Here is a 14,104-nt window from a genome sequence, read left to right as displayed (position 1 = left end):
GTCTTGGACTGATGTGGTTGTATTGGGTTTATATGGGATTCTTGGGTTGATTCATCTGTATCAGGCTGTTTGTATTAAGCTGATACGGGGATGTCGGGTTGATATGGGGATCTCGGTTTGATATGGGGGTCTCGGGTTGATATGGGAATCTCGGATTGATATGGGGATCTCTGGTTGATATGGGGATCTCAGGCTGATATGGGGATCTCTGGTTGATATGGGGGTCCCGGGTTGATATTGGGATCTCCTCTACAAACACACCCCACCCCCCACACACAGGCACCCTCCTCCCTCCCCCACCCCACCCACCCCCAAAACACACCCACACACCCACACAAACTCACACATACACATATATACACACATACACACCACACAAATACACGTGCACATTGTTACGGAGAGGGCCAAGCGGTGACGAATGTATATTGAGCGTCGTACCCGGAAGCTGTTCAGTGTGCAGTGGGGGACCAGCTCTCCGTGCCACTGTCTCTCTAGATACACACCGGTCTCACTTCTTTCAATCCTCAGCAGCGTGTTGCTGTAGTGGGACAGGGCATACGTCAGCCAGAGTTTTACTCAGGTTGTGTGCACTGGACCTGTGTGTGTGAGGCGGTCTGTGTACACTGTACCTGTGTGTGTGAGGCGGTTTGGGCGAACCACCCGGATATAGAAGACTGGGAGGAGAAATCTGATACGCGCAAGTCAGGTAGTGTATGTTGTCATGTTAATTCCATACTTCAAGAATAATTTGTAAGATTATGGAATGCTGTTACATAGGAACCTTCCATCTTTGTTTGACCGTTTGACAACAATTCACGTGAGGTACTAACAGTCGAGAGGAACCAGTCTATCACTTGTTCTAGTTTCGGTTTGAGCTGACGCTCTAATGACCTCATTTCCGAGGGGAATCCCCGAACGTTCGTCACACTCAGATTGACGAATAAGATCTTGTTGTGTGGGGGCTGTATTCAAGGGGTTCGTGTTTTTCTCGATTACCGATGATCCAAACGACGTTAGCTAATCAGAATGCCCCTCAGAGTTGCAGTACTTCGATCCAGAATAGTAAAATCAATTATGGTTACATGAGAAATTGAACATTTGGTAGCACACATCACAACAACTTAGAAATCTATAAGAATATAGACTGTTGGTGTATTATACACTGATGATATTCCTTGTGAGACCATGTATGATGATAGATTCAAATACACACGTTCATCTCTGTACACCCAGGATACCACACCCACTGCGACATCCTTTACACCCAGGATACCACACCCACTGCGACATCCTTTACACCCAGGATACCACACCCACAGCGACATCCTTTACACCCAGGATACCACACCCACTGCGACATCCTTTACACCCGGGACAACACACCCACAACGATATCCTTTACACCCAGGATACCACACCAACTGTGACATCCTTTACACCCAGGAAACCACACCCACTGCGACATCCTTTACACCCAGGATACCACACCCACAGCGACATCCTTTACACCTGGGATACCACACCCACAGCGACATCCTTTACACCCAGGATACTACACCCACAGCGACATCCTTTACACCCAGGATACCACACCCACAGCGACATCCTTTACACCTGGGATACCACACCCACTGTGACATCCTTTACACCCAGGATACCACACCAACTGTGACATCCTTTACACCCAGGAAACCACACCCACTGCGACATCCTTTACACCCAGGATACCACACCCACAGCGACATCCTTTACACCTGGGATACCACACCCACTGTGACATCCTTTACACCCAGGATACCACACCCACAGCGACATCCTTTACACCTAGGATACCACACCCACTGCGACATCCTTTACACCCAGGACAACACACCCACAGCGACATCCTTTACACACAGGATACTACACCCACTGCGACATCCTTTACACCCAGGATACCACACCCACAGCGACATCCTTTACACACAGGATACCACACCCACAGTGACACCCTTTGGACCCAGGATACCACACCCACAGCGACATCCTTTACACCCAGGATACCACACCCACTGCGACATCCTTTACACCCAGGATACCACACCCACAGCGACATCCTTTTCCATTGAGTTACAAGTCTACTTGGCTTTCCAAACCAAAACCAAATACGGTCTAATTTCAACGTCCAAGATTATTGCACTTATATAGCGGCGTGCATGCACGTGTGTGTGTGTGTATGGCTGCTTGTACTAGACCGAACTGATTCCGATGTTATAGTGCTAGCTCACTGAGATACCATGCCGTAGTTTAACATGAATACCCCACTCAGACACAGTATACTGACTCCGAGCCGACCAGTCCTTGCTTTAACCCCTAAATGATGAGCGCCAGACAGAGTAACAACAAGTACCATCTTTTAGAGTCTTTTGGTATGACGCGGCTGGAGATCGAACCCCGGACCTTCCGCTCTCCGGAGGCGGTTTATAGGTAGTGAAATAAGCATCGTTTTACATACTTTATTTTTGTGAAAAGGAGTATAGGTGTTTGTGTGTGTCTGCGTGTAAGCGTGCCGGTCCATGTGGCTGTTTGAGTGTGCCTGTGTGTGCCTCTGTGTGTATGAGTAAATGTGCGTGTGACTGTGTGTGTGACTGTGTGTGCCTCTTTTTGTAAGAGTGAATGTGCGTGTGACTGTAAGTGAATGTGTGAGAAGTTCCACCAACTCCTCCACACAAATATACACACATACACACAAGAACGAGTTGGTGGAACTAGGTAACAATTAGCGTTTGTGAGCCTGTCTGTTTGTGTAGTGTGTATGTGTGTATATATGTGTGTGAGTGTGTGTATGTGTGTGTATATGTCTGTATATATGTGTGAGTGTGTGTATGTGGGTGCAATGTGCGTATGTCTATTTGTTTTGTGTGTATGTCTGTATATATGTGTTAGTGTGTGTGTGGGGTGTGTGCAAATGTGCGTATGTCTGTTTGTGTTGTGTGTATGTGTGTATATATATGTATATATATATATTTATATATATGTGTGTGTGTGTGTGTGTGTGTGTGTGTGTGTGTGTGTGTGTGTGTGTGTGTGTGTGTGTGTGTGTGTGTGTGTGTGTGTGTGTGTGAAGAGGAGTTGGTTGAACAAGGTAATAATTACCGTTTATTAGCCTAAATCTGAAGTCAATAAGATTGTTATTTGTGTTGAAACATATCAGTCAAACTGTTGTTATCCATCAACATTACATGCTTTAGAAAGGGGGTCAAGGATCCACTATGATTATCTTCTCTATCCATGTAAATTAGAATGTATTGCACAAACACTCAATACAAAATATTGTGTTCACATTTCAGTCCATATATATTATTTATGACTTTGTTTGTAATATACTAAGAGAATGAATGCTCCTGTAAAGAATAGAACCAATATAATATATGCAAAATGATATTACCGATTAAACCGTATAATTAGTTTTACACCTGTTTCAGTCAGGTTTCACAGAGTGACTTTAACATCACCCAGTTTTGACAAGGTATATACAGTTTATGAATTATAACCTCTCGTCTTCACTTTTCTACAATGTTGAGTTACATATCGTTAGGGAAATCAGAACAATCACGATCGTAACAACAGTCAGTTGAGCCATTGTCTGACACAACAAGTCCTATTATGACATTCATAAATCTAATATCGCCTGGGTCGTGTCGGTAATCACAGCTAAACGTGGCATGTCCAGGGCAAAATCATTGGCTCTTCCTCTGTCTATTGTTGTCCATTACTATATATGTGTTTACATGTAAACTGTTAGTCTGTCACGTCAACGCCAGAGATTATTTCTGAATAAAATTCAGTTGGAGGGAAAGACAAGACAATGAAGAACAGTATATGAATGGAAATCACTATGAATCATTGATGACAAGAAGTCATTTTTATACTTACATTACGTGAAAATTAATATTTTTTTGTTGTTGTGTTGAAAGACTCGTATTTGTGTTGTGGATATATAACTATTAATAGAAGAAAAGGTTGAACTTCTACAGTCATACTGTTCTCTACAGCGTTAGTTGAACATACCAAATTCATATGACGGGTTTGTCAGCTAAGCTGAGTTTAGGAATGGTGTACCCTTTTCTAGCTTTTGTAACTAGCTTTTCTTTGTAACTCTATCAACAGAACTGAAAGTTGAAGCAATTCAATGTCTGCCATCAGACACTTCACACTGTTGTTACCTGGAGACGTGTCGATGTAATTTCCAACTTGTTCACAACCAGGATATTGGTACATGTTGATCAGGGAACCTCCCCTAAATAAGATATGGAGGTTATATACAGTGGCAGTGTAACAGTGTGGTGTGTTGCTGTAGAGTGGCAGGAGTTACCTCCCCTACATAAGGCACGGAGGTAATATACAGTGTCAGTGTAATAGTGTAGTGCCTTGCTGTAGACTGACATGAGTTACCTCCCCTACATAAGCTATGTAGGTTATATAACGTGGCAGTGTAACAGTGTGGTGTGTTGCTGTGGAGTGCCAGGAGTTACCTCCCCCACATAAGATATGTAGGTTATATGACGTGGCAGTGTAACAGTGTAGACTGACTTGAGTTACCTCCCCTACATAAGGTATGGAGGCAATGTACCGTGGCAGTGTAACAGTGCAGTGTGTTGCTGTTGAGTGACATGACAGAACTCCCCTACATAAGGTACGTAGGTTATAGAACGTGGCAGTGTAACAGTGTAGTGTGTTGTTAGAGTGACATCAGTAACCTCCCCTATGTAGGTTATGTAGGTTATATACAATGTCAGTGTAACAGTGTGGTGTGTTGCTGTAGAGTGACATGATAGAACTCCCCTACATAAGGTATGTAGGTTATATACAGTGGCATTGTGACAATATGGGGTGTTGCTGTAGAGTGACATGAGTTACCTCCTCTACATAAGGTATGTAGGTTATATACCATGGCAGTGAAACAGTGTAGTGTGTTGCTAGAGTGACAGAAGTTACCTCTCCTATGTAAGTTATGGAGGTTACATACGGTCCCAGTGAAACAGTGTATTGTGTTGCTGTAGAGTGACATGAGATACCGTAGGTTATATACAATGTCAGTGTAACAGTGTGGTGTGTTGCTGTAGAGTGACATGATAGAACTCCCCTACATAAGGTATGTAGGTTATATACCGTGGCATTGTGACAATATGGGGTGTTGCTGTAGACTGACATGAGTTACCTCCTCTACGTCAGGTGTGTAGGTTATATACCATGGCAGTGTAACAGAGTCGTGTGTTGCTGTATACTGACAGGAGTTTCCTCCACTACATAAGATATGGAGGTAATATACCGTGGCCATGTAACAGTGTAGTGTTTTGCTGTAGAGTGACATGAGATAACTCCCCTACATACAATATGTAGGTTATATACCTTGGCTGTGTGACAGTGTGGTGTGTTGCTGTAGAGTGACATGATTTACCTGCCAAACATAAGGTATGTAGGTTATATAACGTGTCAGTGGAATAATGTGGTGTGTTGCTGTAGAGTGACATGGATTGCCTCCCCTACGTCAGGTGTGTAGGTTATATACAGTGGCAGTGTAACAGAGTGGTGTTTTGCTGTAGACTGACATGAGTTACCTCCTCTACATAAGGTATGTAGGTTATATACCATGGCAGTGTTACAGTGTAGTGTGTTGATAGAGTGACAGAAGTTACCTCTCCTATGTAAGTTATGGAGGTTACATACAGTACCAGTGAAACAGTGTATTGTGTTGCTGTAGAGTGACATGAGATACCTCCCCTACGTCAGGTGTGTAGGTTATATACCATGGCAGTGTAACAGCGTCGTGTGTTGCTGTGGACTGACAGGAGTTTCTTCCACTACATAAGATATGGAGGTTTTATACCATGGCAGTGTAACAAAGACGTGTGTTGCTGTAGACTGACATGAGTTTCCTCCACTACATAAGATATGGAGGTAATATACCGTGGCCATGTAACAGTGTAGTGTTTTGCTGTAGAGTGACATGAGATAACTCCCCTTCATAAGGTATGTGGGTTATATACCTTGGCAGTGTGACAGTGTGGTGTTTTGCTGTAGACTAACATGAGTTACCTCCCCTACATAAGGTGTGCAGCTCATATACAGTGGCAGTGTAACAGTGTAGTGTGTTGCTGTAGACTGATATGAGCTACCTCCCATACATAAGTAATGTAGGTTATATACAGTGGCAGTGTAACAGTGTAGTGTGTTGTTGTAGACTGACATGAATCATCTCCGTAAGTAAGGTATGTACGTTATATACAGTGGTATTGGATCAGTGTAGTTTGTTGTTGTAGAGTGACAAGTGTTACCTCCCCCACATAAGGTATGTAGGTTATATACAGTGGCAGTGTAACAGTGTAGTGTGTTGCTATGGAGTGACATGAGTTACCTCCCCTATATAAGTATATGTGTTACATAACGTGGCAGTGAAACAGTGTTGTGTGTTGCTGTAGAGTGACAGCAGTTACCTCCCCCGTGCAAGGTATGTAGGTTATATACAGTGGCAGTGTAACAGTGTAGTGTGTTGCTGTTGAGTGACAGCAGTTACCTCCCCTATGTAAGGTATGTAGGTTTTATACAGTGGCAGGGTGACAGATTGGTGTCTTGCTGTAGAGTGACATGAGATACCTCCCCTACGTCAGTTATGTAGGTTATATAACGTGGCAGTGTAACCGTGTAGTGTCTTTCTATGAAGTGACAGGAGTTACCTCCCCTACATAAAGTATGTCGGTTATATACCATGACAGTGTAACAGTGTAGTGAGTTGCTGTAGTGTGAAAGCACCCTACATAGGTATGGATAGATAGATATTCTTTATTTCCTCTAATTGAATGGAGATTACAATATACAGATATGATTATGTTACATGTTCAACATGAATTGGGGGTATATTCACACATGCGCATAAACATATGCCCACACATCTCTTTCTAGTTCCATAATACATTCTATTGGACATCCACCAAGTAAAAACGCAAGAACAGCATAATCATCTTTCTCCCAAATCTTAACAAAAAAAATTACATCCAGGATATCACATATGGTGATAAAAAGTAAATTTCGGTCATCAATATTGATCGGGCAGGACATAAACACGTGCTTTACAATATCATTGGCAACAGTTTTACAATAGCATTCCTTAGAGACAATTTCAGCTGATCCATAGAATACAAGCCTTGCAATATTAGTTAAATGGTCATACTTCTCCAGGGCTAGTTTCAAGAGATAGTAATCATTACTTGATCTTATTCTAACATATCTTGACAGACTGACTCTTGAATTAAGATGGACATAAAATACATCATCTCGATGAGATTTAATAGCACCATTCACGGCCTTGGACCAGCCTTTCTTTTTAATAAATTGACAATTATTGACATAGTTAACAAGTGTATCACTTAGGTTATACTTCTGTACAAGTTGTAGCATATTATATATCGGAGATTTTCTACTCCATACATTGCATGTAAAACTATCTGTACACATACATTGACCCAGGCGAACTAGAAACATAACTTTAAAAACACAGTTATACTTTGCATTGCATAGCTTTCCCAAGAAGTAGAGTGCTATGTATCTATGTATCTATGTACTACTGTAGTGGCATGATGCCGATAGCATCCAATACAACAATACTGTGAGTGCGCCTGTGTAGTCCCTGAACTTTTTTACAAAATTGACGTTGTACAACTTCAAGCATTTCATACTTTTTAAGAGGAAGTTTACTCCATACGCTGCATCCATAGAGGCCACATGATAAGATTACCCTCTCCAAGATACGTGCAGCACGTACCACCAAAGTACAACCCATTATTATGGTTAGTGTTGATGTGTACACGTAACTTTTCACATGCAGATTTTGTACGTTCAACTGATGATTTATCTGTACTAAGATATACACCTGCATATTTAATAGATTTCGTTTGTGGAACATGCATATCGCCAATTGATACATTAGTGGTTTGAACCTCATTGTTTGTGCATCCAAAGTATAGAACTGCACTCTTGCTTACATTATATTTTAGCTGCCACATATGAGCATAGTTTTGGACGACATCAAGAAGATTTTGCAGGTCTGTAATTGAGATACTTAATAAAGTAGTGTCGTCAGCAAGAAGGATCCCAGGGCATTTACCCCATGGCAGAATTAAGCCAGAATCTGAGTTTTCAAGTTCATATAGAAGGTTATTGATAAATAGCGTGAAAAGCCAGGCGGACATTACCCTACCTTGACCTACTCCTTGATTCACGGGGAAGGCATCCGACTTAAATCCTTCAAAACATACAAATGATTTCATAGAGCTCTAAGAGAGCCTTATTCTCCATAGTTTACCCGTTATTCCTATATCATACAGTTTAATAAATAACCCATCAAGGCATAACCGATCAAATGCTTTTTCGTTTTCTAAGAATGCACAGTATACAGGCGACATCCTTTCATTGTAATATGCAATATTTTCTGTTAACGTAAGTACAGCCGTTTCAGCACCATAGTGACGTCTAAATCCAAATTGCAAAGGATGGGGAAATTCTATGTAATTATCTACCCACGACTCTATTCTGTTGAGAAGAAGTATTTCAAAGAGTTTGCTTAATACAGGCACAAGTTTTATTCCTCTACAATTGGCAGGGTCATATTTTGGTTTACCATGACCTTTGTGTATAGGAAGAATTTGACCTATAGAAAATGATTTTGGAATGTATTCAAAGTTAATCATGGCATTGAATAGTAATGCAATATGATACAGCAGAGATCTACCAGCCTGCTTTATATGCTCATTTACAATACCGTCAGGACCAGGCGACTTTCGAACTTTAAGTCGTTTTACTGCACAATGGATTTCATCTTTAGTGAATGGACAATGCAGTGGAGATCTGGTGTCGTTATCTATATCCTCTATTGTTTCAATATTAGCAACTCGCTCTTTAACATTCTGAGCATGTGCATAGTCACATTTAACATCAGGGCAAGGAGTAGCTAGTGTATGAAAATACAGTCCAAACAGATTGCAAATATCCTTTCCCTTGTAACAAGTGCCTTAGACAAGCATTTCAGTATTACCTTTATAGCGTTTGTAGCGTTTTGTCGTTTTGCAGAAGTCTTTGACATCTACTTCTGCTGCCGCGTATATTTCATTAAATAAATTTATCTTTAGATAACTGGTGTTTTGCATGGCGATGTTTCTTACGGAAGAGACGTTTACTTTCTTAATATTTTGCATAGGCAGCATCGTTTTTGTCTCTAACTTTACCATTAGTAACCCATTGTCGGCGATACTTTCGCATTTCTTTGTGTAGATTATTAAGACCATCTTTCTTCCAGTAAGGTTTGAAATAGGTTCTAAAGCGTGTGGGTGGAATACTACCGGCGGCAGAAGCATGTAGAGAACCTGTGATAAAGTCACAGTAGTATTCAATGTATTCTGCATTATTGCTATCAAAGTGAGCGTTGTTAATTTGAGTGCCGCGGAAGTAGTTTTCCGTTTCGTATCGATATAGCATTAGGTCAATTTCACTGGCCTTAGTCCAGTTTAGGTTCTCTCCATGATAATTCCCAATATTTACAGGAAGAAGAATACAAACAGTATTGGTAGGTGATCTGAGATGTTATATGGAATGCTAGTGTCTATGGCATATCCAGTAACACTGCTTAGTGAATCAATATCTATAAAGACGTAGTCAATTACTGTTTTTACTTTGTTACATTTACTATGGAAAGTGTACCTGTATTCATCAAGTGAAACCACCGAATAAAGGTGACGTTCGCTAAGCAGTCGTAATAGGCACCTAGCCCTGGGTTTCATATTGATATCATGACTGATATCAGTATTAAAGTCTCCTAGAAGATAGGTTGGATATTCTTGAGAGAGAATATCATAGAGTTCCATAACATAGTACAGTTCTTCATAGTACACACTGTTTAGGACATTTGTTGATGGCAATCTAGTCCCAAGTACATACACATGGCTAGTGCCGATGTGTAGTTTAATGCACAGTACGTGGCGGCTGTAGTGGGTGTCAATAGGAGTAACTTTGCGCCAGTCACCTTTCCGAACAAACATGGCTACACCTCCAGAACCTCGCTGATGCTGGTTAGAATCACAGATGGATTTCGCATACACATTAAAGTTGTGGTGGAATGTTTCCAGTAACTGTCAGTTTTCCCTGTCTAGCCAGTGCTCTGTAACAAGCACGACGTCACATATGTCGAGTTTATTGCACAGCTCAGCCGTTCCATGTTTGATCCCACGAATGTTCCATGTTGCTAGGTTGAGTAGGGTCATCAGTGTACATACGTTGATGGCTAGAGTTGCAGGATGAGGCATCACAGTTAATACTCACTTTCACCTTGTTTATCATTAGAGTACCATGAGTTACGGGGAACCCATTCTCTACAGTTCTCATTCTGGGGCCAGAATGTGTTGTCGTCCAATATTATCTTGGCACACTGTACAGGAACTGCAATACGGATGGTACAGGTTGGGTTCGAGCCTTCCCAGTGTCATAGGAGAATTATATTTGTAATGGTCACACCCCGTTCTTGACGTAGTCGACGATAGGATCTTTCACTATGTCAAGTGGTTCATCTGCTCTCACATATGACATCACGAGTCTCCTGTTCTTGTATTTAGCAACACCTGTGAAAGATAGTCTCCACTGATTACCAAACCGCACAGATCTTAAATAATGATGTTCCTTAGGATGGCTAGATACATTGTCTTGGGTTGAAGTTGGCTTGTCCCTCTTGTTTTCAGCTTGTTTCGTTGTGTCGGGCATGTGCTCGTGGGGTTGGCTATCATCCAGAACGAGTGGTTATATACAGTGGCAGTGAAACCATGTAGTGTGTTGCTGTAGAGTGACAGGAGGTTCCTCCCTTCGTAAGGTATGTAGGGTATATACAGTGGCAGTGAAACCATGTAGTGTGTTGCTGTAGAGAGACAGGAGGTTCCTCCCTTCGTAAGGTATGTAGGGTATATACAGTGGCAGTGTAACCGTGTAGTGTGTTGCTGTAGAGAGACAGGAGGTTCCTCCCTTCGTAAGGTATGTAGGTTATATACAGTGGCAGTGTAACCGTGTAGTGTGTTGCTGTAGAGTGACATGTGGTACCTCTCCTACGTAAGGTATATTGGTTATATACAGTGGCAGTGTAACCGTGTAGTGTGTTGCTAGTGTGACATGAGCTACCTCCCCTACATAAGGTATGTAGGTTATATACAGTGGCAGTGTAACCGTGTAGTGTGTTGCTGTAGAGTGACAGGTGGTACCTCCCCTACGTAAGGTATATTGGATATATACAGTGGCAGTGTAACCGTGTAGTGTGTTGCTAGTGTGACATGAGCTACCTCCCCTACATAAGGTATGTAGGTTATATACAGTGGCAGTGTAACCGTATAGTGTGTTGCTAGTGTGACATGAATTACCTCCCCTACATAAGGTATGTAGGTTATATACAGTGGCAGTATAATCATGTAGTGTGTTGCTATTGTGACGTGAGTTACCTCCCCTATGTAAGGTATGTAGGTTATATACAGTGGCAGTGTAACAGTGTAGTGTGTTGCTAGTGTGACATGGGTTACCTCCCCTACGTAAGGTATGTAGGTTATATACATTGGCAGTGTAACCGTGTAATGTGTTGCTGTAGAGTGACATGCTAGAATACACTGTTGCAGTTGGCTGCAGTTGGGAGGATGTGTGGCAGGAGAATTCCGTTGATGTATCTTTGAGCCGTAATATTGTCATGGATATGGATCAAACCTGTCTTTTCCATGATAAGAGATATCCGCCCATATCATAACGCTACCCCCACCAAACCTGTCAACTTCATATACACAGTTTCCAGCATAACGTTCTACCTGACGTCTGTAGATCTGTGCTCGTCCATCCCCTCGACGGAGGAGAAATCTTGATTCGTGCTGAACCAGACATCTTTCAATCGCAGTTGAGGCCAGACCCTGTGTTGACGACACCAGTGCGGATATTGTTGACGATGATGTCGACTTAACATGACGCGTCCAACAGGACGTGTTGCTGTAAACCTGCCGCTCTTCTTTCGCGTAGGTGGCACAGTCGGATGTAGCGATCATGGGCGGGGCTGGTTACTCTTGGTCGTCCCGACCTTGGCCGATCATGTGTTGACCAATGCTGTTGAAACCGATCCTAATGCCTTGTGATGGTGCTGGGTGCGACATTGAAAACCAGCTGATCGGTTCGATTGACTGTCACTGGTCGTTTGATGCAGATGCCATGCAATCAAAAGCCCTGCACTTTAATACTGTCAATAGTGCTGCTGGACATGCAGTACGTGCAGCTCCCTGACCCTGCACTGGAAGCGTTTTTCCGAATCGTACATCTTTCCCGACTGATGGTTTGCATGTCCTTGTTGCGATCATTTGGTTCCGGGAAATTTGTCATTGACTCTATAACACATGAAACCTCTTCCTTGTGCCCCTCTTGATCCGCTAATTTTGCATTTATGGCCAAAAATATTCGTTTGCGATTCTTATTTAAAAAGTTTTCGTACGCTATTCGTACCCTATTCATTTGCATGACCTGACTTAAACACGGGGAAGTATAAATACTACAATCATTTTATGAAACTCTTGAAGATGTTCTGCTTTTTCTGGCTCCCTTTTGTTCGTCAGGTACCAAACCTATACAGTCACTTCAGATCTATGTCACTTCAGCCTTTCTAGTCCGTATATTACTTATATAAGCGAAACTCACTCACCCGGTAAATAGGAAATATAACTAACTGTGGAGAAATTGTAAATTTGTCAGCCACCTTACATTTCGGAGAAGCGTTAAACAAATAACAAATAACAAAAAGTGTGGATGTAATTATATTACTTGTGTAAACATACTGCATTTAATCATACATGCTGTTTTGTTTGTTTTATATTTTTTCAGGAAAGCAGAAAAAAACAGGCAAATCAGGGATTATGGCATCAACGACAGAAGGTTAAAAGTTTTTTTTTAATTTGTCCGTTTGTATAGTGTTGACAAATGTATTGGTCGAACTACATTAGTTTTAGCACAGTGTATTACTGGTCAGATATTCCCAGACATTTCAGTTTTAAATTACATTTTATCTGGTCATAAATATTGTTACAATATACAAAACGTTGACGTCATGTTACTGCTTGTTGTTTTCATCTTACGCCAACATTTCTTTGAGAGGCATCTAGAAGTTGTGATACTAAGTAAGAAAATATTTATTGATAAACAACTTCTGTATCACAATTAGGAGCGACGTTTGAGTGTAGGTTCGAACACTGTTATCAAGCAAATGATGTACACAGTATGGTTGACAAGTATATGTACAGGTAGGAGGCAATGTTAAAACAGTAGAGTAGATACCAGCTCCAGCATTTTAAGGTACACTGGAACACTCTTTCTACCAAGATTTCAAAGAGCGTCTACGACTTTCACTTAAAGTTGTTTAATCAAGCTTACAACATTCAAGGCCACAATAAAGCTGTTAAAACGTTCATGGCAGACATGTTAGGACATTTCCAAACTTGACGCATTTGTGACAAAAGTTATGTCTGATGCAATGCGTGTTTTTTTTTCAAGGGAACAGTTCACTTGCCTTTGCATGTGTTTGTGATGACTGCCACCGGTGGAGGAGGATACGGTCACCTTCTCGCGAGCACCTGGTATTGTCACTGTTTGATAGTCATAAACGCATGCTCATGAAATAGTCAGGCTCGTATAGTCGACGAGATTTCTTATGAATATTGAAAGGGTTGTGTCGCATTTATGTAATGAATAACGTGCATTTTGTTTTTGTTGTAGAAGATGGTGCCTTCGAAGCATATTTCCCGGATAATAAACGTGAGCTACTTTCACTTCACGTTTTACGTTTCCCAGGCCTGTCCTTGATGGAAGGATGTTTACTAACACTGTGTTCAGTATAATATACACCGTCGACGCAGGAGAATATTCAGTCTCATTTATCTACGGAAGATGTTTCATTAAAACCTCATTGGCAATGATGTATAATATATAAATAAAAGAAATTGATACCCGATAATTCAAAATGCGTGACTGATGGTCTAAGACCCTTTAAAAAAGTAGGGGATACTCGGAAACA

At 41.5% G+C, this 14,104-nt stretch overlaps 1 protein-coding gene across 6 annotated transcripts in view; it reads left to right on the top strand.

Annotated features, from left to right (window-relative positions):
* Positions 1 to 482: 482 nt before the first annotated feature.
* The window catches only part of LOC139441439 (fibronectin type 3 and ankyrin repeat domains protein 1-like), a 28,375-nt gene continuing 14,753 nt past the window's right edge, over positions 483 to 14,104 (top strand). The window contains exons 1-3 of one of the 6 annotated variants that reach the window (XM_071222351.1): positions 483 to 709; positions 12,919 to 12,969; positions 13,807 to 13,845. In XM_071222351.1, the coding sequence (XP_071078452.1) occupies positions 12,951 to 12,969; positions 13,807 to 13,845 (58 nt within the window). In that variant the 5' untranslated portion in view covers positions 483 to 709; positions 12,919 to 12,950. Of the gene's footprint in view, positions 715 to 4,597; positions 4,679 to 5,093; positions 5,138 to 12,918; positions 12,970 to 13,629; positions 13,668 to 13,806; positions 13,846 to 14,104 lie in introns of those variants that run through there. The other 5 variants (XM_071222352.1, XM_071222350.1, XM_071222354.1 and 2 more) reach the window with 5 other exon arrangements.

The sequence above is a fragment of the Haliotis cracherodii genome, unplaced genomic scaffold (genome assembly GCF_022045235.1).
Source record: "Haliotis cracherodii isolate W230 unplaced genomic scaffold, xgHalCrac1.p SCAF_40, whole genome shotgun sequence".
In the NCBI taxonomy this organism is placed as follows: Eukaryota; Metazoa; Mollusca; class Gastropoda; order Lepetellida; family Haliotidae; genus Haliotis; species Haliotis cracherodii.
This window is presented reverse-complemented; position numbering and strand designations above follow the sequence as displayed.